Genomic DNA, 27767 nt, shown 5'->3' on the forward strand with positions numbered 1-27767 from the left:
TTTTATTTTTGCTCTTGCATACACCCTGCTTTAAGTCTGTAAGGGGAAAAATGTCCATTCAGCAGATTCCTTTTCCAAGCCATGGTAATTTAGTATGGATGCTGATTACATATTACTAAACTCTATTTCTACATTTAAGCAAGCTTTATCTTATACATTATTTATGTTGCATAATTGCAGCAAAATTACTTTCAACCTTAGTATATTGTTGAGCACACTCTAACAATTCCGTCTTTTTTATTTTAAACTAGAGAAATAAATTCAGCATTATTTGGTAATACTTTTTCATTATGACAATTAACAACAGTAACTTGACTAGCTTTTGCTAAGCAGACTTTAATACATGTAAATAATATGCAACCAAGCATTACAATAACAATAAAAGAAATTAAAAATACAGTGATTTTTCCTGTCCATCCTGTAAATAGACTACTAAACCATTCACTCCAGTCATCATTCCAGTTTTTTCTAGTATGTTGAGACACTTGTGCAATCACTTCTAAATGTGCTTTTACAGATTCTGTTTTGTCTGGAATAAATGTACAACACTGTTCTCCTATTAAAGCACATGTACCCCCTTGTGATGCTAATAAGTAATCTAATGCCATTCGATTTTGCAAAACCATAGTTCAGATTGCTGTCATTTCGACAGTAATGTCAAGGACTGCATTGAAAGTGGCATTTGCCAATACCTCAACTAGTTTAGATAGTTTTCTCAGTTCCCAGATGGCTTTTGCAGCCCGGTACCAAGGAAAATACCTGCTCCAGAGATTACATCATCTCCTAAATCCATATCTTTTAATTTAATATAATCAAGATTTTGATGATATATACGTGATGTATCTAAGGTGTCTACTGGATTTTCTGGACTTTCAATTACAGGTAATATATCCCTTTTCTTTTTTGTATTCCTAATGTTTCCTTTTGGTAACTCTTACATGATGCATTGCTGGTACCACTAATCCTATATAACAGGTGCCATCCCATCCCTTTGGTAACCATTTATAAGCATATTTACCACAGATGTAATATAACCCATCTGATAGAGCAACACTGCTATTTACCAGACTGCCATTTATTTGCCCCATAGTAGGAGTTTTATCATGTACAACTGTAACGTTTTTATCTGTTTTACTTCTCCAACATGTAATATTAGTTTTACAGTCATTTTGTCATTTTGTGAAAAGTGAAATACTGCTGTGTCACTTAATATTAACTGACCCTTAATTGGTATTAAAATAGGAAAACCATGTGAAAATACTCCACGTACTGGTATGTGGTTGTGAAAATTTATCATTTCAATTGTTTGAATACAATTGCTATTACCCACTGGAACAGTTCCATTTTGTTGAAAACATGTGATCCCCTGTACTATAGCAGATAACTGTACTCTTGCTTTACGTAATTGTACATTTATAACTTGATCTCCTGTTTCATTTATTAATACTCTCCAACTACTAAGAGAATTTAGTGGAATAGGTATTAGAGGCATTACCCTGTTATTTTTGGTATTAAACTACATACCCAACAATTAGAAACATTCATGTTTTTGCATACCAACATTGTCTTGCTAAGAAAGTGTTAAAGATGGTGACCAGTCTTGTTCATTTTTCCACATTTCTTTACTCTCTCTCTTATGTAACTTTACAGTTTGATTAACAGGTTGTAAGTATAATTTAATACTAAGCAATACAATAATAGTTAGTATAATAGCTATTATCAATTTAAAACCATCCTTTAAATAGAAATTCCATTGTTGAATCATTTTGCCTTTGGTCATCCGAAACTGGATTTCCAAAAGGATGCACTTTAAACCATGTCAATTTCATTAGGGTTTTCTCTGTTGGAAACCTACAAAAGAATACATTTAATCAGATTTACATTGTTCACTATTTTTTATCATTCTTAGTTGATCTTTATGTACCAACATTGTTCTGTTTTTCTTTTTTCCTTTGATTTTGTACACTAATGGTCCAATTTGTTCGACTACTTCAAAAGGGCCTTGCCAATTGCTAGCCCACGGTCCTTCCATTTGGAATGTTTTTACCAATACTTTGGTTCCACAGGGAAGGTTTTCTTCAGCTGGTATTATTGGCACCTTTTTCCATAGATGGAACGCTTGCTCCCTTGCATTATAGTCACATATACTAGTAAGTTGTTTTAGCCATTCCTGATGTTTGCTAATTTCTAGCATGGGCCTACCATTAGGTAAATCTGGATCAAATGGTAATTGTATGGGCATTTTGCGGCCTGTCATTATTTCATATGGGGAAATACCTGTTTTGCTGTTTGGTGTTGCTCGAATACCCATTAAAATACCAGGCAGATGATGTACCCATGTATTGCCCTTTTCCAAGCATACCTTTTTTAGACGTTCTTTTAACGTCCGATTCATACGTTCTACAATGCCATTAGCTTGTGGATGGTATGGTACATGAAACCTTTGCTGTATGCCTAACAAATTACACATTTGTTTAATGAGATCACTAACAAACTGTGGGCCATTATCTGACTCTATAACCCGTGGCCATCCCCAATGACAGAAAATATTTTTCCATAAGGCTTCTGCTGTTGCCTTTGCTGTCATGGTTTTGGTAGGAATTGCTTCTACCCATTTTGAAAAGACGTCCACTACTACTAGTAGATATCTGTAACCTCCCTTTGTTGTTGGTAATGGACCTGCATAATCTATTTGAACTGCATACCATGGCCCATCCGCTGGCTGTACTCGATGTAACTGAGGCCTTTTGCTTTTAGCATTTACCTGAAGACAGATTAAACATTCTTCTATAATCAGTTTGCAGACCTTTTTTAAATTTGGGTTCCAATACTTTTCTTTTACAACTGCCCATAACTTATCAGTTCCTATGTGGCCCAGTATTTGGTGATTTAACTTGACCAACTGGCGTGCCAACTGAAATGGTACATATGGCAACTGTAACCCTTTGGAGGTCGTGTATGCATAGTACTCCTTTGGTGGTATACCTACCAATCTGCACTGATCAGTTTCTTCTTTTAAACCCTGTTGTTTTTGTATATTTACAAGGTCTTTCTCTATTGACTCTTTATCTAGCTCTTTTAAGACACTAACTTCTACATTGGCATACTCATATTCTGGAAGTTCTTTTCCATTTTGTGCTGCTTGTTTGGCCAAGGTATCAGCTAACACATTTAATCTGTAAGTTTCACTGGTTGGCTTTTGATGTGCTTTTACTTTTAAGATGCTATACTGTCCTTGTTGTTTTGACATTGTTATAACTTTATATATGTCTTTTAATACTTCAGCATGCCGTAATGGTTTACCTACACTATCCACAAATCCTCGTCTTACCCAGGTTTCCATATGTAGTCTTAAAGAATTTACTACATAAGCACTATCTGAAAAAATGTTAATAGGATTGTAATACTTTAGCACATACAATACTGCCTCCAGTTCAGCTCTTTGAGCTGACATATGCCCTGGTAACTTGATTAGTTCAGGAGAACCCAATTGTGGATTCTCTGGAACTATGGCAAATCCTGTCCAGTATCTGCCTTGGTCCCAATATCGTGTTCCATCCACAAAGATGGATGGCTTAAAGTGATCAAAATCAGATGCTAAAAATTGCACCTCAGGTGACATTATCTTTTCTAAACAGTTATGCTGTTTTCCTTCATATCCCATATGGTTTGACAAATGGTATTTATCCCTGTCTGTATAGTAACAGTTTTCATTCCAAAAGTGCCATCCATTTTGCAAAGACTGCCTGACTAATACCATCTGTAATTTTATTCATTTCAAAACTGTCTATCAAAGCTTTTACAGCTTGATGTGGTGTTTGTACTATAATGCTGGAAAATACGGTCAAATATTCAGTTTGTTTAATACCCCAGTAAATGGCTAATAACTGCTGTATACATGGATGGTAACCCAATTCCACTGGGGTCATCTTTCTGCTAAAGAAAGTGACTGGGCGTAATGTTTTTCCATTTTGTTGTCACTACCATGTGGCCATTCCTGTAGTAGTACCACAGACAGTGTTTTTTTCCTGCTGCTGCTTGTAACACAAATGGTAACCTTGGAGTGGGCTATTAGTTCTGTAGCTTGTGCTAGTTTTATTTTTATCTGTGAAAATGCCTCCTCTTCATGAGATCCCCACTCTAAAAAGGTGGAGTTCTTTTGTTCATGTAACATTTTGTATAGGAGCAGCCACGGCTGCATAATCCTCTATAAATTCCCTATTGTAATTCATGATTCCCATGAATTTATGTAAGTCTGCTATAGTCAGTGGCTTTTCCATTTGTAAAATACCTTGTACACGTACAGGGCAAGGAGATCTTCCTGTTGGTTTTATAATAGTACCTAGAAACTTAACTTTTTGTGTCATAAACTGAATTTTTTCACTTTTAACCTTAAACCCTGCTTGCTGTAGAGTATGAAAAACTCTCTTAAGAAGCCGTACATGCTCCTCTACTGTTTCTGACTGAATTAAAATATCATCAGTGTAATGTATTACTGAGTCATCCTTTTCCAAATGTTGTAGAATGGATCCTACTGTCTGATGAAAAATAACTGGACTGTTTTGAAACCCTTGTGGTAACCTTGTCATAACATATTGCTGGTTTTAAATGTAAAGGCAAATCTTGGCCAATCTTTTTTCCTGAGTGGCACTGCAAAACCATTTGCTAAATCTATTACTGTAAACCACTTACTTTGTGGCTTAATATGTGCAGCCAACTCTGGAACTCCTGGAATCAAGTGTGCTCTAGGAGTGGTATATTGATTAACCTTTTAAATCAATAACAAGACGATAACTACCATCTTTTTCTTAACTGGCCAGATTGGTGAATTTGTAGGACTGTTGCCTTTTGTATAATCCCTTCTCTTTCCCATTCTGCAATACATTTTTCCATATGTTCTTCTGCTTCCTAGGAATAGGATATTGTTTTTGAAAAGGTGGTATATAGTCCTGATCACTTCCTATTCCTACTGGGCTTTCTAGTTTCCCACAATCACTGGGACCCTTGGACCATAGATTTGGAAATTGCTGTTGTAAATGCTTCCATACATCCTCACTGTCTGTATTTATATAGCCTGTAGGTTTTTCAGGTTTGTCAGGTAGAGAGATTGCATAGCAACCTGTATTTTGCTCTTCCTCTCTTTGTTGTTTGTCTCCCATCCACAGAATTTCATTAGGTAAATCAATTACTATGCCTAAAGGTCCTAGAATGTCCATACCAATAATGGTATTTGTGCAAGATGGATGCATTAAAAATGCACCCTTCCATATTTGTCCCTCTTCACTAAACTTTATGTCCACATTTTGGCTACTCACTGCATAGCATCCTGTGCCATTAAATGTTGAAATGCAAACCTTTTTTATAGGATTTACTGGTAACTGTCTGTTTGTAACAGATACTGCTGCTCCTGTGTCTATTAAGACATTTTTCCACAGTGACCCCTCTACCCAAATATCAATCAGTGGTCGTCCATCTCGACCCTTTTTAAAGATAGTCAGGAAAGATACCAGAGTAGGGGGGCACATCCCTATTGTAAGGAAATCCACTCATCCTCTCCTTTATTATCAAATGCAATATGACACACCTCATGTTTTTGTTTGTCATCTTCTTCTGTGTCTGAATGATCTACATATTTAGGTTTTTCAATCTCTTTTTTTAACTGTTGCCTAGCTATTCCTTCTGCCTGTTCTATCAAATGTTTCGGATTTACAGGTGAAACTGTTTGAAAATCTACCGGGCACACTTTCCCTTTTCCTGTATATTGATGGCTCTTATAACTCTTTTTACTAATATTGTAAGGTTTTTGTACATGATCCTGCTTTTCTGACTTTTCTTGTAAATTTGTTTGCTCTCTTTTTGGAAACACTCCCTGTTCTTCCTTCTTTTTGCGCCAGGCTTTGTAATGATCACAATTTTGCTTAACGTGTCCTATTTTTTTTACAAAAGAAGCATGTTGGTGCCTTTTGCTCATTACCTGTGCTTGATCCTGGTACTACAAGCATAGAGGCAGGAGCTGGTGGTGCTGACACAGCTCTTTCAGCTGGTGGTTGGTCACACCATCTTTGCCTTCCCCTGTTTTTGACTTCACCAATTACTTCAAATGGCTCACTATTATCTTCACATGCAAAGATATGGTGTGAGTATAAAGTCCCATCATCGGCCATAGTCCGTCCCCTCATTAGTTTTTGTACCAAATCAGTGAGGGTATCAGAATTTTCTTCGTAGATACATTTAATATCCCCTGGAACCCCTTTGACTTGTTCTGAGAAGCAATGTATTAACTGTTTTTGTATGTCTCTTTTTCCCATGTCTCTGTCTGTTTTTTATATATGATTTGAAATGCAAGTCTGAAATGATCACTTTGTTCCATTAATTTATCTGTGATAGTAATTTTAAAATTATCTAATAATTTGGCTGTGAGAGGCTGCCCTTGTGTAAATGCCATTAAAACGGCTGTCATACGTCCTACTTTAGTGTTCAACTGATAATCATCTTGCTTTAATTGTATGAAAGTTTTAAAACATTTGGGAATGAAAATCCAGAAACATCTAAGTAATGCATCTGTCCATATATCAGATCCTGCTGTATATGCCACCCATTCTTCAAATGTAAGCATGTTATAAAATATGCCTTTTTTATCATTCCACTGTGGTAAACTCTGTAATAATCTAGACTGCGTATATAAATCTGTAGTGGTTCCCTGTCCCTGTTCTATAATTTGGACTGGTTTTGTGTTTTTAACTCTTCTTTAAGCTGGGATATTAAAATAGTATTTTGGAGGTTAGTCTCTGTTAATTCATCTAATTCTTCTTCCTTTTCCTTCAGATGCTGTTTAAGGTCTGTCATTTCTACCTGTAAGTGTTTAAGGGATATATGATACCTGTTATTGGATTCCTCTGTTGACTGCAGAGCTCCTATGCACTTTTGACAGAGATCTTGAATGTCAGTTTTGAACATTTTAAATTCATTTTGTTTCTCTTTTAAAAACTTATTAAAGTCTTCTGTCAATGTATCATAAACTTTGTTTCTGTCCTCATCTGTATGTGTAGCCGTGGCATCATTCCATGCTTGTACATAATTTTTAAAGGAGTTACAAGATCTACAGGGGACTCTGTCAATAACAGATTTGATTGCTGTTGTAATTCAGAAATTAATGTACTGACAGGACATAACTGCTTTACATCTGGATATAATGAAAACTGTGTATTATTAATTAATTCTTTATCATGAACAGATCTGTCTGCACAGTCTAGTTTTTAGCAATATCATGCAATACTTGTTTATGGCATATTACACAAAATGCAGTTTCCTTTGAATCACACAATAAACATTTACTATGATATACTTCATTTTTTGTTGCAAATACCAATCAAATGTTACAATCCACTTACATAATGCTGGTATGTCAACTTGCCCTAACAAGGTTTTACACTTACTAATGTGTTGTGTATACCAACATTGCAATTTACTCCATATTTTATCTGGTTGTTCTGCTACATTAAGAGTAAAACTTGGCTTACATTTGCTAGAATTCTGCCTGATAGCATCCATACTAAAAAAAAAATGTGACGTAGGAAAAAAGTCTTACCAGTAAGCAAGAAAACAGGTGATCAGGCTGTTGTTGCAGATGGCAGGAAATTTTTCAAAGTCACTTGAGAAGCTGGGAAAGCACAACAGGCAGCGGACTGCTGTGCTAGTGGATATTCCCTTTTCTTAGCGAAATTATGGCACTGCAACTGGAACTTCAGTCTCACTCCGGATGTAGACGTCTAAAAAACTGTACTACTGCAAGCTGCATAAACTGGAATACTTCTGTTCAGAATTGACACATACGCATAAAATGTTAGTTACTGCAATTTAACTGAAGTGACCCTCTGCAGGGCTTACCATCACTCCTCCTGTGGTTGAATGCAGATTGTAGGTTCAAATGCAGGCTAGCTTGCCATTGAAAAAATTACATGGAGCTGCTTACTGCTTGGTGTGATGGATTTGCAGTGTTCTTATGACACTCAGTCTTGCTGGCTAGATTCTGCTAAAATTCAAAGTCTGATTATATTTGCATTCACAGTCTGTTGCATACAGAAACTTGCAGAATATACACTGATGAGAGAATATACTTTGCAGCATCAACTTTAAAGAGCAGTAACAAATAACTATTTATAATAAATCAAACGAAACCACGTTGCAGCTTAAAAGTACTGTTCCAACTTTACTTCTCATATAGTACAGATGATGTGAGAGATATAACATTTACCTCAGAACACCAAATGTGTTCCTACCATATCCCTAAACAACTGGATTTATACAGCTCTTTATATACTCTTTTAAACATATTTTGGAGAATTGCTTATCCTGTAGAAACAATACTAAACTTCCTTGTTTAACAATGTCTTGTAAGAGACCAGCTTTTCTGACAGTGTGAATATCCTGTAACAGTGTCCTGATGTCCATGTAGAAAAACATATTTTGAGGAAACACATTGTCCTGTATTCTATTTGAATCTGTGTATAGAAACATGTGTTCTTATGTCAATGCTGATAAGCATATCCTGTTTTATGAAGAAAACATATTTTTGAGAAAACACATTGTCAGAGATCAGCTTTTCTGACAGTGTGAACATCCTGTATTTTATTTGGATCTTTGTATAAAAAACATCTGTTATCCTGTTTTTCCATGCAGAATAACATGCCATTGTTCTTTAAAAGCAGAGTTTGCATTTTGTTCTTGTATACATCCTGCTCTGAGTCTGTAAGGGAAAAATGTCCATTCTTTAAAAGCAGATTTTTATTTTTGCTCTTGCATACACCCTGCTTTGAGTCTGTAAGGGGAAAAATGTCCATTCAGCAGATTCCTTTTCCAAGCCATGGTAATTTAGTATGGATGCTGATTACATATTACTAAACTCTATTTCTACATTTAAGCAAGCTTTATCTTATACATTATTTATGTTGCATAATTGCAGCAAAATTACTTTCAACCTTAGTATATTGTTGAGCACACTCTAACAGGTTGGATTTGCTATTGATTTGGGGAGAGTTATAGAAGGACTTTTTGTCCTTGTTGGTTGGTTTCTTGACAAGATTCCGTAGTTCTTGGTAGTTTTGTAGCAGGGGTAGTTCTTTTGTTTTGACCCAGGCTTTCCAAGCACTGTCTGTTTTATGCATAAGAGATCTAGTATTCTTAGTAAACCAGGGGGCATAATTACATTTTATTCTAATTCTCCTGGAGGGGGCAAGGGAGTTTAGGGTGTCCAAGCAAATGCTATTAAATTTACTTACTGCGTCATCTAGAGGGATCTGCCTAAGGATGGACCAGTCAACACTAGACAGTTTGGAGATGAATTAGGAGATATTAAAGTTAGAGAGTTTACGACTATCTCTGCAAAGGTGGGATTTGGGTTGTTGGGTAGAGTGCCTTAGAATGGAGATAGGAAGATGGCCGCTTAAGGAGTCTGGTAGGGTAGATGGGCTGTGGTAGAGGTTGGGAGAGTTAGTGTGAATCCAGTCAATAGTGGAGCTGGAAGATAAGGGTTTATGCAGGCAGGTGGGGGGAAGTTATCAGCTGATGAAATCCCTGTTAAATTGATACTAAATAGTGGAGAGTCAGTTCTAAGACTGGACCGGTCAGTGTTGACATCTCCAAGGATGAGGGTTTTGTAGTGTATGTTGTGGGAAAACCAGGATGGGATATTTTCTAGGGTTGGGATATTATTTCAAGGGGGGTATATATATGGAAGCAATGCAAATTTTTTTGTGTGAGTTGAGGTGATAATTCAGGATGATTAATTTAGCTGGGCGGAAGTTGGAGGTAGGGATGGTGATTCGTGAGACACTTAGGCCATCAGAGTAGAGGATGGCGACACCACCAATTTTTTTGTGAATCTATCTGAGCGGTAAATATTATAGCCAGATGGGAGTATTTCACTGTTTGTGATGTGTGGTTTTAGCCAAGTTTCAGATAAGGTTAGAATGTGGGGGAGGTATGGGCTATCCAGATGTGTAGTTCAGTGATTTTGTTGGTGATACTTTGAATATTTAGTGAACAGATATCTAGGTGTTTGTATAAAGATGAGTTTTGATTGGTGGGATGAGGAAAGTTTGAATTATGAGAAGATGGGGAGGTTGATGGAGGCTTGTGGAATGTGTGGCTGTGGGGAGGGGAGGGGGGCCTGGGTTGGGATTGATGTCACCAGAGAGGAGTAAATTGCTAATGAAAAATGTAAATTAAGTTAATGGTGGGAGTTGGTTGAAAAATGTAGATGTTAAATTGTCAATCTCGCCTTCATTCTTGCTGGATGGGTTCGGAGCCGATCCTCGGCTCACTGCACTTGCTTTAGCTCGAGAACTCCTTTACCAGCTCGAGGCAACCCTATATCCCATGATGCAAGGCGGAACTACCTCAGATCTCGTTTGCCGCTTAGCGAAAGAGGTCTCCTTTGCCAGCTGAGGTAAGTTTTTTCTTAGTCAAATAAGAAAAAGTGTAGTTAGGGTTTATTTTTCCCTGTTAGTGTTAGTGTAGTCTGTAATTAGTTACAGCCCACCCTATTCCCTATTTTTCAACCATTTTATAAACTTTTATAAGTTTTAATCTAAAGTAGTTTAGTCAGGCCTAGTTCCCCTTGGTTATCCCTTCCTGTGTGTTTGTGTAAGGGATTAATTTGTGTGTTTGTTGGGACTGTTTGTGTTCTATCCTCCTAAGGATGTCAAAAGAAGGCAAGGTCTCAGGCTTCAAGAAGTGTGACCAGTGCTGTCAGAAAATGTCTCTGACAGACGGTCACACTTCTTGTGTTTATTGCCTGGGACCTTTGCACCTGCAGGACTCCTGTGCTTTGTGTCATGCTTTTAACCAGAGAGTCCTGCAGGAAAGGAGGAATAAACTCATCCTCCGAGGTTTACTTAAACCTGAAGGTTCTCCTCCTAAATCAGGGTCAGGAAAACCTCATAAGCCACCGAAGGCTCAGGCTACAGTGTCCAAGCCTCCTCCGGTGGCTCCGGCTCCATCGGAGCCGATATCGCCCGCTGGAGTCGATACTTCTACTCAGTAGTGGGTTCGTGCCGGCTGGCTCCGATACCCTGACTACTGTGGCCTTGTCGGCCCGGCTGGAGCCGACACTTTATCCAGCATCGGAGCCAAGAAATCCTCGGCTCCATCTGGAGTTCAAGGACTTCGCCCGATGGCTTCACCGTAAGAGATCTCGGTCCCCTCTATTATGAGTATCCACTGCCCGGGATCTCCTCTTTTGTCGGAGCGGAGCCATCGGAGCCGATCTTCGAGATCTTCCAGGCTGTCTGACCACGACTTGGAGAGGGTGGTAAGCAGGCTGTTGAAGTCTCAGGCACTGGCCCAAATGCTCCATAGCCCGTCTCAACAGACTTCGCTATAGCCCCAATTCTTGAACTTCCTCCTCCGACTCCACACCAGAGTTCGGAGCCGGAGCTTCTTGGGACAGCGACTGTTTCGATGCCGGAGCCAATACATCCTTCGGCTCTGTCGTCCTCGGCTCGATCTCCTCCTTGAGACCTTCCTTGAGGGATCCGGTCGTCGGGTTTCCACTGTCGGCTCCGAGGGGCTAGTGGCATCGGACCCTTGTCCGACCCGCCTCCCTCTCGGGCTTTGGCTTTGGTAAGCTCGGCCGACATCGGCCTCGAGCCTTCTCTCTTTGGAGCCGACCATTCCTGTCTCTTCGAGCGGTTATGTTCCGGCCTCCCGGGGAGAGGAGCCTTTGAGGTGATGAGGAGTGTCCTGGCCTCTGAGCCTGGTCAACGGTCCATCCCTCTAGCTCCTCCCTCATCAGTGCCTGCAGATGCCTCTTGCCAGCCTCTTGCTCTCAGGCCCAGGGATCCATCGCCCAGGTTTCCCCACTGGGAATTTCCTCCTCTTCCGAGGTTTCTCCTGACCCTGCAGGGGAACCCCCTCGGAAGAGGACGGTAAGAGGAAACACACAGACTCCCCTGAGTCTACTACATCTGATACCGACTTAGATGAGTCGGAGGGTTCCCACAGTCCCCTCTGAGGATGTCTCCTTTCAGACATCCTTGAGCTCCTCAAACAGAGGGGAATTGGCCTCCATTGACCCCTCCGAGGATGAGTCGGTATACCTGGAGGCTTTGGATCCCGACCCTCCACCTCCTGGGTGTCTCCGCCTTCGACCCACTTATGCAGGTAGTGGCTCGGAAGGCGTGGCTCCAGATTCTGTGGAACCTGTCCCCAGAAGACCATCCAAGTTCATTACGGCCCGTCGGATAAACAGTTCCTTTCCAAAGGTGTCTCTGTGGATGCTATGGTGGTGGCGGCCGCTAAGAAGGAACTGGCGGATCCTTCAGTACCTGTCCATCCTCCTAACAAGGATTCTAGGACCATGGACAGGTATGGAAAGCGGATGTTTTCTTCAGCGACCTTTGCTATGCGTTCGCTGAATTACCTTTGTCACTTCACCAGGCTTCAACGAGATATTCTCAAGGAACTGGGTGAAGTAGTCCAGGATCCTTCTGCTGCTGGGGCTCAGGAAAAGATTGCCTCACAGCTTGCTATCCTGAATTCCATATCTAACTCCTCCATGCGGCTCATATCTTATGCGCCGATGAAGCGAGCAGGGCCACAGGCACAGGAGTTACTCATAGACGCCAAGCCTGGATGCGGCTGTGTAATTTTGCGGACCCCTTTAAGGCCCTTCACTAATACCCCTTTGATGGTTCGGCTTTGTTCGGACCTCAAGTGAAGGATACCTTGACCAGGTGTGAGCAGGACGGTAAAACTCTTTCTGCCATTGGAGTCCAATTTTCCGCTCCTTCTAGACCATATCCCAAGGGTCAGAAAGGGGAAGATGTGGTTCCGTAAAGCCCAAGGAGCTACACGGCACACGTGGTCAGTTTACCCCAGAGGCAGAGGGGTAACAATAATAGACGCCCTAGAGGCAGGGGGGTCCTCAGAACCAGGGCAACAGGGAGTCTCTTCCTGAGAAGCCTTTCAGCATCCCTGAGGTGTTGCCCGACTGTCCACCCTTGGAGGCAGTCGGGAAGGATTTCACTGTACCCAGTAGCCTGGCAATCCCTATCCCAAGAGAAGTGGGTACAGTCGATTATATCCGAGGGTTACAAGATCCCCTTCGTAAGGTTTCCGTGCCTCTACAATCCCTTCCAGACATCTCACCCGGTCAAAGGGATTTGGCAAAACAGGGGTTTCAAAACTCCTAGAAAAAGAGCCCAGACAGTGCCGCAGACCAAGTAGGATCCGCGTCTACTCAAGATTCTTTTGGTCCCCAAAGGACGGGAGATTGGAGACCAATATTAGACCTGAGCCATCTGAACAGATTTGTCAAAAGGCAAGATTCCGGATGGTCACGCTTCAGTCCATTCTGCCTTTTCTGGGCAAGGACAACTGGATGTGCTCTATAGACCTTCAGGATGCGTACTATCACATAAAGATTCACAGGCGCTCCAGGAGGTTTCTCCGCTTTCGGCTAGGGACCAGTCATTACCAATTCAGAGCCCTGCCCTTTGGCCTCACTTCAGCCCCCAGAGTGTTTACCAAATGCATGGCAGTGGTCACAGCTCACCTGAGACGTCTAGGATTCCAGGTGTTTCCTTATTTGGACGACTGGCTCCTCTCCACCACCACCAAGTGTCAGCTTCTTCAGTCCAGAGACTACACCCTACAGCTTTGCAAGAATCTGGGAATTTCAGTAAATTTCGAAAAATCTTCTCTGCTGCCTTGCCAATCTACAACCTTTATAGGCGCAGAGTTAAATACCGTCAAAATGTTAGCCAGACTAACAGATCAAAGAATTCTGGACATCCAAATATTTGTTCAGCTTCTGTTACAAAGCAACAAGATCAAAGCCAGGTTTGTCCTGAAAGCTCTAGGTCTAATGGCTGCGGCCATTGTTCTTCTACCACTGGCTCGCTTTCACATGCGTCTCCTGCAGTGGATGCTTTTCACGCAGTGGTCGTATCACAATCTTCCGATGAGACACGAAATCTTAGTAACACAGTCGTGCAGGGCTCATCTGGGCTGGTGGATATCTTCCCCTCTTCTTCATCAGGGCCGACCCTTTGTTCCCCCTCCTCCAGTTGCCACAGTCACCACGGATGCCTCTCTGATTGGGTGGGGGGGGCATTATCAGGGCAGGATGGTCCACGGGACGTGGCAACCCATAGAATACCATCTGCACATAAATGTCCTGGAGATGAGAGCAGTGCTTTTAACGTTGCAAGCCCTCGACGACTTTCTTCCCACGGGGACTATTGCAGTACAGATGGACAGCATGTCCGTGGTCTGGTACATCAACAAACAGGGCGGAACCAGGTCCTATCCCTTATGTCGAGAAGCTCTCAGACTTTGGCAATGGGCGATCTCTTCTCAGCGGTTTCTGATAGCAACGCACATCCCCGGCAGGTCCAACCTATTGGCGGACAGGCTAAGCAGATCTATTCTGATGCCTCACGAGTGGTCTCTCAATCAATCTGTAGTGGATCAGATTTTTCTGAAGTGGGGCACTCCTTGTTGTGATCTTTTCGCTAGCCCTCAAAACAACAAGTGCCCAGACTATTACACACTATATCGCCTTCCAGGCCAACCCCTGAGAGACTCTCTAACCCAGGATTGGCCTCGGGACTTCTTTATGCTTTTCCTCCCTTTCCATTGATTCCACAAGTCATTCAGAAAGCCACCGCTTTGTGAGCCAAATTGATCCTCATTGCTCCTTTTTGGCCTCGACAAATTTGGTTTCCGTCTCTGCATCGTCACCTTCTGGTGCAGCCCTGGCATCTGGACCCAGTTCCGGATCTTTTGATCCACCAGCCGGGTCAGCAGCACCGGGCCATTCATTCTCTCAACCTCACTGCTTGGTTGCTCCACTTCCTTCCCTAGCCAGGCTACCAATGATTTCTGACTCAGTCAGAGACATTATAGTGTCTTCTTTGAAGTCGTCCACTAGGACTATTTATGCTAGCAAGTGGCTTACGGTTTTCGATTTGGGCAAACTCCAGAAATATTGATCCCTTTACTGCTCCCATACATTCTGTTTTAGATTTCCTAGCAGAGGTTTTTCATTCGGGATCCTCGTCATCTACAGTCAAAGTACAACTGGCTGCTATTTCCAAGTATCATGTTGGCTTGCATGACAATAACATCATGTCTCATAGATTATGCAAGGCCTTTTTGAGAGGAGTTTTTTCTCCTAAAACCACCTATAAAGCATCCTCCTCCGCAATGGGATCTAAACTTAATGTTAGCATCCTTGATACTACCTCCTTTCGAACCGTCTGCTTCATGTTCTTTGAAGTTATTGACGTGGAAAACTATATTTTTACTGGCTGTCACTTCTGCAAGAAGGGTTTCCGAGATTCAAGCTCTCTGTATTCGTTCACCTTATTTGGTTTTTCATAAGGACAGGGTATCGTTAAGAACTAACCCTTCCTTTCTCCCCAAGGTTGTATCTCAAACCAATATTAACCAATCTATAGATCTACCAGTCTTTTCCTAACTATTCTGACAGAGCTGAACAGAAATTGCATTTTTGGATGTCCATCGTCAGCTCAGGTACTACTTGCATAGGACTAAACAAATTAGAAAATCGGACCAATTGTTTGTCTCTTATGCAGAAAACAGGTTAGGTCTTCCAGTTTCTAAAGTGACCTTATCCAGATGGTTGACTTCCACCATTTCCTATGTGTACTCTCTCAGAGGCAAACAACTATCTTCTAAGCCAAAAGCACACTCGACCAGGAGTCTATCCACTTCTGCAGCTTTTCAGGATAGACTTCCCATTGATACCATTTGTGCAGCAGCTACTTGGGCCACGCCTCATACCTTTGTTTCTCATTACAAGTTGGATTTGGCCTCCAGAGATAGGGCCAGTTTTGGTTCCACAGTTCTCAAGAGTCTGTTCCATTGAGCCACCCGGGATACAGGTGCTAGGGACGCGGTCCCATCCAGCAAGAATGAAGGCGAGATTGACAACTTAACATTTAGAAGTTATGTACCTACCATAACGTTCCATGTTAGTTGTCTTCTCTCGCCTTCTTTCTTGCGTCCCTCCCTCCTTCCCCCTGGCCTGGACAGATCTTGAAGAGTTCCTATTAGTTTTGTTTCCTCTGGATCTTTGTTATGAGGACTTCTTTTAGGAAACTTTGTTCCTAATTTGGTTAGGATAACCTTTAGCAGGGTAAGTTAGCTGCCAAACGAGATCTGAGGTAGTTCCGCCTTGCATCATGGGATATAGTGTTGCCTCGAGCTGGTAAAAGGAGTTCTCGAGCTAAAGCAAGTGCCGAGTCAGAGCCGAGGATCAGCTCCGAACCCATCCAGCAAGAAAGAAGGCGAGAGAAGACAACTAACATGGAACGTTATGGTAGGTACATAACTTCTAATTTTGGGTGTACAGGAGATGGAGTAAATCTGTAGCAGAGTAAGTTTATGAAGGCAGATAGTGGAGAAGTTGAAGTGAGATGGGGAGATAATTAAGAAGGAGTAAGTAGTAGGAGGAGTTATAGGGATGCATGAGGTAGGAGAGCATAAATAAGGTTGAGAAAGGTTAGTGCCATAGGCGATTAGAACAGAGAGAAGTATAAGAAGAGATGTGGTAAAGAACAAGAGTTGCATTTTAGAGTGAGTGGGGTGAAGTTAAGGGAATAGGTATAGGAGGTTTGTTTGAAAGTAGGAAGTGATGTAGTTTAACTGTGGCTAGTGTATTGCTGGGAGTGGTTTCAAGCAGGAAGTGGTTACGTGTGGATGATTGGGCAGGAAGGTGAGGGAATTGATAGCATAAAAGTAATTGAAGTGGGGGAGGGTGGGTATGTGGGTGGGGTAGGGGAGTGAAGTGAGCCCAAGCAGGGTGAGAGTGAACGAAACGGGGCTACACCCATGGAGAAATCAAAGAAAAAAACAATCAGTAGAGCAGATAAGGGAAAGAAGCAGTTTGTCTGTCACTACAGCAAAATTATTTTCAAACTAAACAGCTCGTCTCTTGTGGCAGTAATTATATATCTTGCTAGCAGGTCATGTTCTTCAATCTTTATGAGGAAGGATCACATGTGCTGAAGTTACAGGTATCAGAATACCTTGGTGATACTAGATGCCAAAGGGAGAAAATGATTCCAACATACTTCTAAACATCATATAGACAGTATTTGGTGCACTCAAGATTGTCCACATACAGTTGATTTCTTATTTCTTCTGTCCTATAACTGTGGAGCTTTTCTCTCCCAGCCTGTGTTGAAAAGGGGGCTTTAGCTCAGTTAAATTATTCCTGGTCAACAAATAGAAAAAAATAAGCACAGTGAATAAATGTGTCTGGCAAGATGTATTTACAAAGATTAAAGATGGATTGTTACTTTTGGAGCTTTATTTCTTCAGGGCCTCTATATACTGCAAAACTGGTATTTTATAAGATATTATTTAGAAATTTTACATCAGTTTCTAAAATTTTTTTTGTTTATAAGAAACAACAATACAATTTTTGGTTTATCTCCATAGGGGAATGGTACTGGCTTATTATATTATTTGGGTTTATTGTTAACAATATGTTAGTATTTACTGTTCAGGAAAAGTGTCAATATAAGATACATTATTAATGGTAAATAATATATCTCTCACATTATTATTGCAGGTACAGTTTACATACGAGTCTGATATAGAATGCAACATATCTTTATTTATGTATTTTATTATCATTTGTTAACTGGGTTGGTCCAACTGAGCCCAGGGGCTCTTTTTCAGTGGAGACCCAAGGAGAAAAGCTCCAGAAGTCAGATACAATTGTTATACAGAAAAGAATAACATGCAATAAGTACACTGATAATTCATTAGAATTTGAGCAGTAATTTAAAAGTGATTGATTACAAAAAGCAGTTGAATTGGTGCAGTAGTGTAAAGTAAATTGGTTGCAAAAGAGATGACTCGTACAGAAGTATTTACAAGATGAAAGACTATGAGTGTAGTTAGAGAATGAGTGTTAGTAAAATGGGGGGCAGAAATGGAGCATAAACAGGAAAGGCGGGAGCAAGAATAAGTAATAAGAGGAATGAAGAGGCAGAGTAAGAGTGATAGTAAGAAGGACTAAAGAAAAAACACAGGATGCTTTGCCAGAGATGGCCTGCACCTGTCACCCCTGAGATTCCAGATACTGGCTAAGTCTCTTGCACCTCTATAGTGCCTTTTTTAGGCAAGGTTCAAATGACAAATTCACCATTGTAACAGGAACAGGCAAGCAAAAACTGAGGGTAATGCTACTCAGTGCTAGAAGTCTAAATCTCAAAATGCACTCCCTCGAGGCACTCCTTAAAATGGAGAACATCAATATCTGTGCAGTGACTGAGACCTGGTTCAGGCACCCTGAATTACCAGGCTATAACTCATACCACACATTTTGGCCATCTAACCTGGACCGGAACACCAAAGGCGGACGTGTGTCCATATTCATTAAGGATATCCACACCTGCAGGCTAGTTGCTCAGCATATTGCATCCAAGGTTATCCAAGTGCAACTAACTCTGGGGAAAACTGCAATCCAAATTGCAGCTTGCTACAGAGTCCCCACCATGCCCAAAGGATTCCCACTCCTCATTTCTTGATATACTGGAAAATATTAGGGTTCAATCAAACACCCTAATAATGGGCGATTTCAACTACCCACCATTAGCTGGGAAAACTACTCATGTACTAACTCCTTCATTCAACACTTTCTGGAATTCATAAATTCCAATGCCCTGGATCAATTTATCCACACCCCCATCAGGGGCAACAATATCCTAGACCTAGTCATTACCAACATGAGTGACCAGTGTTCCACACCTGATGTCAACTCCTCATTGGTCAGATCTGACCATAAGCTAATCACCTTAGATATCCACATCCCACCCTCACCCCCCATTAAGGAAACAATGGTAAGAAATGTCTCCAAAGCCAACTTCATGCTTCTTAAGACAGAAGTAGCGAACTTCATGACACCCATGCAGATGGACAATACAGTTATGACTGCTGAATCCTACACAAATGCACTCTATAAGCACTTACACAAGTGCATGGATCGTGCTATCCCAAACAGAGCCAAGACGCTATCCTCCAAAAAAAGGAAGCCAATCTGATGGTCCCCTGCCATAAACAAACTCTACAACAGAAGGAAGAAACTGTTGCAAAAGAGTAAAATCCCATGAGTGGAGGAGCTCCCTGGTCAGCCTCAGTAAGAAGCTGAGATCCCTTATAAGATCCATGTAAACAAAATCGCCACTGATTCTAGAGACAACCACAAAGCATTCTATAGCTCTGTCAAGAATCTCAATGGCAACACCCAGATCTACAGAACCAACTGATACTGCCAACATCCTGGCAGATAGGTTCAGTGCTAACTTTACCCCTTCTCACCCCCTAAAGGGCCCATATCTATACAGGAAGAATGCAGAGTCCCTGTAATCACAACTACGCAGGTAAAAGCTGCACTCTCTAAAGCCAAGAAAACAGCATCCATAGGACTGGACAACACCCCGAGCTGCATTTTATATGAACTTCAGAATGAACTGGCTCCCCACCTAAGCACCATGTTCAATCATAGCCTCACAACAGGCTTTGTGCCCAATGAATGGCACACAGCAACAGTTATCCCATTCCACAACGGGGGAGCCACCACTCATCCTGGGAACTATCGTCCTATTAGCCTGACTAGCCTGGTCTGTAAGGTCATGGAATGTATCATCGTGGAACTCATAAACAAAGACATTGGTAACCTCCAAACTCTGGACCCCACCCAGTTCCGGTTTGTGAAAAGCAGATCATGCCTCCTGAACCTGATCGACTTCTTTGAGGCAGTCACCAAAGCTGTAGACGAGGGTAAGGTGGTTCACACAGCCTATCTTGACCTCACCAAGGCTTTCAACACTATCCCCCTTTCTGGAATTATAACTAAACTCACTAAACTAGGTATAAATCCCTACGTCACAAGATGGGTTGACAACTGGCTCACTGACAGAACCCACACTGTAAAAGTTGCAGACTCTAAATCTGACTTCAAACTAGTGACAAGTGGAGTACCACAGGGTTCAGTCCTCAGACCTCTCCTGTTTGGTATGTATTTCTCTGAAGTACAGGCTAACACAGAAGGCCTTTGGCTAACAAAGTTCACAGATGACTGCAAACTAGGAGCCATAGTCAAGTCCACAAATGATGTGGACATCATTCAGAATGGGCAGAATGAGACAGATGCCTGGTGTCAGAGCCATGGCCTCAAGCTCACTGCCAAAAAGTTCATTGTCATCCCCTTCGGTAAAAACTCTGTACCCATGAACTACCACATAGGCGGAAGTCTGCTTAACTCCGAATGTGTGATAAGAGACCTTGGGACTCAGGTGGACAGTAGTCTTTACTTTGGTAATCACATCGCCACAGTAGTCAGGAAATCCTTCTACGTGACACACCTCATCACAAAAGGGTTCTCATCAAGGAAAAAAGAGGTCAATGTTCCCCTCTACTCGACACTCATTAGACCCATTATAGAGTACAATGCCCCTTTTGGAATGTAGCTCACAAGATATCTGCAGCAGCTTAAAAGGCCACAGAAGTACCTCACAAAGAGGATTACTGGCCTCAAACAGATGCTCTACACTGACCGTCTCAAAAAATTCCAGCTTTACTCCGTAGCATGTCTCCTACTCTGAGCCGATCTCTGCCTAACATACAAAGCTATGTCAAACCCAGAGCTGCTGGACATGCTCCACTTAAAGAAATCCTAATCCCTCCGAGCTACATGCTATAGTCACCTAAACCCTTGTCACCACAATAAACAGGACATGCTGGAGGGATAGATTCCTGTCCCAGAGACTTCCTATACTCTGGAACAAGTTACCCATCTATGTCAAGCAAAGTTCCTCATCAGCACTCTTCAAGAAAAATCTTGATGATTGAATGGGAAATAGGAAATACACCCTGGGGATCACTTCTGTGGCTCTGCTCGACAGTGGCACAGGAAAGTAACTTTCTTGGGTGGCGTAAGCCAGGGAACCTTGTTGGCTAGGCTTACTTAGGCCCTTGGGCCAATAGCCTAGTAACTACCTATGAAGCTATAAAAAAAGAAGGAAGCTAGAGGGATGGGGGAGAAGAGAAAAACAAAAGAGAGGAAGAAGGAGAAGAGGTAGTGAAAAAGATAGTGTTAGGAAGACAGCAAATTATTGTATTATTTGGGTTTATTGTCTGTGAACAGAAACTGCATTTAACTGTTGGTAGGGCACCTGTTCAAGCCATTGCCAGCTGCAGGACCCCCTCCATGAATCAGGACACCCACTCTGCATATTTGGATCTACTTGAGTCTATCAAGATACATCCAAACACCATGGTTTTGGGTGACTTTAACTACCAATCCATTGACTGGGTAAATTACTCATGCACAAACACACTTGCCCAAAGGTTCCTCAACTTCATTAACTCCAGTGCCCTGGACCAGCTGGTTTACACCCCCACAAGGGAAGCCAACATCCTGAATCTGGTGCTTATCTATATGGGGGACCTCTGTATAACCCCCACTGTAAAGTCTTCCCTGGTGAGATCTGACCACAAATCAGTTTAATTTGATGTAACTATCATACCTGAGCCTTGCTAGCAGCAACTGAACTAAAAAACATCTCCAAAGCAGATTATAATTTCTTACAGCATGGTAAATAGCTTCACTGCCCCTCTCCCCTCAGATGGAACTGACAACTATTCAGAGTTCTGCACCAGTGCTTTATACAAACAACTATATAACTGCATTGACTCAGCCGTACCTGACAGGACCAAAACAAGCTCTTCAAGGAAGAGGAAACCTGCTGGTGGAAAACTGCCTTTAATGGGTTTTACAATAAGAGGAAGAAATTGCTGTCTAACAGTAACAGGGAGTGGGCCCTAAACTGGAAACACTCCCTCCTCAGCTTAGACAAGCAAATAAGACTTATTCTGAAGTCCTCCAAAGTAAATTACAAATCCAAATGAGCTTCCTCAACTAAGGACAACCATAAGGTGTTCTTTAGTTATGTTTGTAACATAAAAGAAAAGGCCTAGATTTGCACCAAACTGGTATTTAATTATACCACATATACTGAGCCTGTGGACATAGCTAACCTGTTAGCCAACAGGTTCAGTGAAAACTTCACTCCCCTGTCCCTGCCACATGTACCCCATGACATCCCTACCACCTGTACTTTACCTTGTATCACTAACGAGCAGGTCATAAATACCCTAAGGCCAAAAACACAGTATCTATGGCACCTGATAACATCCCAGGGGGTGTCCTACATGGGCTCCAACAACAATTAGAAACACCATTGGGTACTCATTTCAGTCATAGTATAAGCTCTGTCTTTGTCTCAGCTGAATGGAAAATAGCCACTGTTATCCCCTTGCACAAAGGTGGTACTTCCACTGACCCCAGGAACTGTAGACCCATTAGCCTGACTAGCCTTATCTGCAAGGCCATGGAGAGAACCATCATAGACCTTATCAACAAAGATATAGGTGATCTCTAAACACTTGATCCTACTCAGTTTGAATTTGTTAAAGGTAGATAATGCCTGTTACACCTGGTGGACTTCTTCAAGACAGTCACCAAGGCCCTGGACAAGGAGAAATATATGCATACAGCCAACCTAGATTTAGCCAAAGCTTTTGACACTATCCCCACCTTAGGCATCACTGACAAACTCACCCAGCTAGGTATCAACCCTTATATCATGAGATGGGTCAGTAACAGGCTCACTGATAGAACACATATTGTTGAAATAGGGGAATCCACCTCCATCATCAGACCTGTAACCAATGATGTTTCACGGGGTTCAGTCCCGGGACTTCTACTGTTTGGAATCTATTTCTGTGAAGTACAAGCAAAAACTAAAGGTCTGTGGCTGACAAAGTTTGGTGACAACTGCAAACTGGGAGTGATTATAGAATCTCCAAATGATGTCAACATCCTACAAGAGGGTCTTACACAAACAAATGATTGGTGCCAAAGTCATGGCCTTAAATTCAATGCAAAAAAATTTATTATTATCCCTTTTGGTAAGAGCAATGTTCCTGCCAACTACTATATCAATAGCAACACCCTAAGTACAGACTCAGTGGTGAGAGACCTGGGCACACTAGGTTGGCAGCAACCTCACCTTTGATCATCATGCCTCCACAAGGGTAAGGAGGGCATTCTATATTACTCATCTCATAAGTAATTGCCTCCAGAAAAAAAGAAGTTATAACCTCCCTGTACTCTTCCCTCATCAGGCCAATAATTGAGTAAAATGTCCTTTTTGGTATGTAACTTTCCAAGCACCTTCAGCAATTGGAGAGACCACAAAGGTTCCTCACAAGGAAAATTCATCTTCAGCATCTGTCCTGTGTGGATCAGTTGAAATCACTGTCACTTTATTTTGTTTCATACAGACTACTCAGAGGTGATCTCTGGCTTGCATATAAGGCAGTCTGTGACCATGCTTTACTTGAAATGCTGCATATACACAAGTCAAATGGCATATGGGTTACTCGCGCTAAAGATCTTTACCTGGTGTATGATATGAATAGAACCTGCTGGAGGGACAGATTTGTCTCCCAGAGGTTACCACACCTTTGGAACAGACTCCCACTTCACGTCAAATAGGGCATCTGATTGGGCCTCTTCAAAAGTAATATGAACAATTGGATAGATAACCATAAACTCACCCGAGGGTTCCACCTTGGTGTCTCTTTTGGACATGGTACACGGTGCTGATCATGGAAATAAGGGTATGAATGTGGCTAGGCTTGAAAGGACCCTAGGGCCATTAGCCTAGTAACTTCCTATGATCCTATAAAAGAAGTGACAATACATATTATTTGGTTATTGTTAACAATATGTTAGTATTTACTGTTTAGGAAAAGTGTCAATATAAGATGCATTATTAATGGTAAATGTATCTTTCACATTATTATTGCAAGTACAGTTTAGATATGAGTTTGATGGATATAGGATACAATATATCTATAAACAAAAACTGCATTTGAGTTAATTCTAAACATGTTCATACATTTCTACTCTTATAATGAGCACCATTATAAACATGAATGCTAGCTGTGGCTGTTTTTACTGCATTTTATTGCTTTACAAGTGGAATGAGAAACTACATTATTTGATGGCATTCTTGTACACCTGGAAATGTACTTCTTAATGTTCATTTGTTTAACTGACCCATGAAGATGCCGTAGGGTCGTAGGGCACTGAAACTGGTTTACAGGTTTTGGTCACTGCATCTCATGTCATTATACGACTGTTTTGTGATTCAGAATGTGTTACTTGGAATGTGAGTTGGGCTGTTTTAATTCATTTTAAGTATGCTGAGATGTTGCTACTTAAGTCATGGTCCCTAATTTTGGTTGTTTTACTGTTTCTTAGAAAATGGGCTGGGAGAACTGGTGATCTTCATTCCACAATGTGTCTGACAACATTGAGCTAAAGTATATTACTGTGGCACGCAATTTTATACTTATTGATTAGATCTCAATAAGGTATCAGAGGTGTACACAGTCAAAAAATTCTACTAACTGGTTGGCACATTTGTAAGTGTGTGTGTGTGTGTGTGTGTGTGTGTGTGTGTGTGTGTGTGTGTGTGTGTGTGTGTGTGTGTGTGTGTGTGTGTGTGTGTGTGTTTGTGTGGTGTGTGTCTGTGTCTTTTTGGGTTTACTATGAAAATTCTGATTGGTACTTACACAAAGCTTGGAATGTCGAAAGGCTGTTTTCAAGTTTGATAATGTCGATCTGGAAAATGTTCAACTCCACATTGTGCATTCGTTAATGTGGAATTGATGTTCTGATAACAGATCGCACTAAAGTGGAGATTGGAAAATGTACCCTTTTGTCACTGTAGTGTGATTTCAGAGTTAGAATATATAATATGCAGGGGGTGTTGGGGGGAACTTAGTGTTCAAATGTTGATTCCTTGTTAGCATTTCCGAAATTTTGGTAATTCGTTATTACCAATTTCAGCAAAGTGGTTTGATCAAAAGTAAGAAAATTATTTTGATTTTCCACATTTTGATAGTAAACCTCTATAAAGACATTATAATACTTACATAACATATTTGGAGGTAAAATACTTTCTCCGGCAACAATTATATATCATACACCAATCTAAGGTAGATAGATACATACATCTATATATACATACATGAATATAGAGAGAGAGAAAGATAAAATAATAATACTCATTTGTTAACCAAGTAGGTCGACTGGACACACAGTCCCTTTTCAAGAGCAACATAGGAGCAATGTCTGGTTAAGTGATTTGCCCAGTCATTCAGTAGGCACTTGAGGTGTGAGGGAATCAAACCCTGTACCACAGGAACAATAGCTCACAGTCTGCAGACTATTATATATATATATATATACATATATATATATATATATATATATATATATATATATATATATATACATATATATATATATATATATAGATAGATAGATATAGAGATATAGATATATATGGATATATATACATACATACATACACAGAGAGAGAGAGACTTGCGTATATGGGAGCCAAAGGCCCAAAAATAGGGACAGATTTTAAATATTGTTCTTATAAATGTGCGAAATTAGCAAAGTTACAAGAATAACAAGATTTGTGTTGGTATGCATTTTCTGAAGGATACAAAGTCTGAAAGTGAAATGTATGTCATTATTTAGTAACTTCAGTCCTCAGTTATTTGTCAGAAAACCTCAAATTTTATGAAGAACAGACTAAAAAAATCTTGACAGTTGAGTGGTATGTGTTCATATCAGTTTGATTTACTCTGACATTTGTACTTATTCTGTTTGCGTTCTTGTTTGTGTGTTTATTCATTAACTTATTTTTTTGTCTCTCCCTTATTACCTTTAAGTCTCTACTTCCAGTGACCCATCCATTCCTTCTGAGCTACAGCATCCTAAGTCACCAGAAGAGGATGGTAAGATTTGTCTTGCAGGGTGATGGGGTTTGTATGCTCCTAGGATTTGTCCATTTAAGCCAGAAAGTGTGTGGCAGTGCCCACTATACTGGAAATAGTGCAAGTGGACCTTTCCATATAGCCATAATTCTAGCATTTCTTCATTTGTTCACTCTCCAAAAATTCCCTAATTGCAAATTGCAGTCACAGGCCATCCCCTACATGGAACTATCAAACAGGGCTTTGCCAACACACACACTCAAGAATGGGCAAGGCAGCATCAGCCCCTTATTTCCACCTTCCAGGGTGAACCTCTTCAACACCTGGACTATCAAATGAACCTGGATAATCTGCGACATAATCGGCATCAAAATTTCTGTCCTACAGAAATTACACAAGCCATTGATTTGACCTTACTCTACCAAAATGTTTCTTTTATCCAAATTTATATCAGTTAATCAAAACATGTTGATAATGCAGCTGTTGACTCAATGTAAGTGCAGTTTTCTTGGATTGTCATTTTCCATTCCAAAACAGTACAGCTGGCAATGATTTGCAGATTGAGTGGCAACCTGCTACAAAGACTGTTCTTGGATTTCCTCATACATATATCCCTTGGGATCCCCTGTTTTTAAGCTGTTTGATTAACGTGATGTTAATTTCCACTGCAGTTGTCTTACCTTTATTGAACAGCTGGTTGAATTAATTAACAGACAGTAATATACACTGTTACACAGGAGTTGTTAAAATGGAGCAGAAATTTGACCTACAACTTTTCTACAGACGCGTTGCTCATTCCATGCATTCAAAACTTTTAATGACTGTAAAATCCAAAATTATCAATAACCAACTGAATATCCAAAGATGAAAAAAACAAAAAAACTCTATTTTCTTTTTTCTCCTTTTCACAGGTTACGTTTGCAAAGCTTGATCCAACCGTAGCAGTTTTAACAGAGACCTGAAACCTCAATCAAGATTTGCGAATAGATGTAGTCTGAAACTATGTATTACTGGCAATACATTTACACAAAAAGGATTCATCGTCCAGCCCAGATTGTTGACCAGTCTTACTGCTTGCTTTGTTTTGTACTTCTATGACGTTATAAATATACTGAACATTTAATTTTGTCTGTTAAACCAAACTATTTTAAGAACAGCAAAATGAAATGCAAACAAGTCGCTATCATGTTTATATAGTCTGCTGCAAGCTACATTTAATATATAATTATTATCTTAGGAAGTTTTCCAGTTATTTTTAATAGAGCATGAGCTTCACTTTTATATGTCTGTAGTTTATCTGTTTTACGTATGAAGAAGATCAAAAAACAGCACTCTGTTCTACTATGGCTAAACCTTTTAAGTTCAACTCATTCATCAAGTGACAATTTGAATACTGTAAGATTGTTAACCCTTCTGACTTTAAGCAGTACTTTGTTCCAAAGTTATGGGATCAACACACTGCTAAATCAGTCTCTATATATTGCATTATTTATAGATATAATATATACAAGAGCATGATGTCTTGTATTTCTGATGCTAACAATAAATTCTACACTCAGTACAGATGTAATGATTCATCCTTCAGAGGCCTGAAATAAGACATAAATTTCCTGCTGATGCGACAGTAATTGATAATAAACAAGTTCACTTTTCTTAATTGTTGGTGTATGGTATCTTACTGAACTCATTTTTATAAAGAATTTTCTCTGGGCCATTTCCAAATTATGTATATCCTTTTGGATATAAACACAGACTTAAGTATTATACTCCAGGATGGGGTAGATAATAGACTAGTACAAATGATAAATTGTGTGCAATTGCTAGAAATTATAACTCTAAGTAAGAGTCCCAGCTGTATCATT

The 27767-nt window shown here is 40.6% G+C and overlaps 1 protein-coding gene across 1 annotated transcript in view; it reads left to right on the forward strand.

Moving 5' to 3' along the window:
• LOC122815936 (plexin-B2-like) overlaps positions 1–27562 on the forward strand; it is a 146260-nt gene extending 118698 nt beyond the window's left edge. Inside the window, exon 5 of the mRNA XM_044088801.1 lies at positions 26817–27562. Coding sequence (XP_043944736.1) covers positions 26817–26836 — 20 coding nt within the window. The 3' untranslated portion in view covers positions 26837–27562. The remainder of the gene's footprint in view (positions 1–26816) is intronic.
• Positions 27563–27767: the final 205 nt, after the last annotated feature.

Source organism: Protopterus annectens, chromosome 11.part0, assembly GCF_019279795.1.
Source record: "Protopterus annectens isolate FY-2018-M chromosome 11.part0, PAN1.0, whole genome shotgun sequence".
Taxonomy (NCBI): domain Eukaryota; kingdom Metazoa; phylum Chordata; order Ceratodontiformes; family Protopteridae; genus Protopterus; species Protopterus annectens.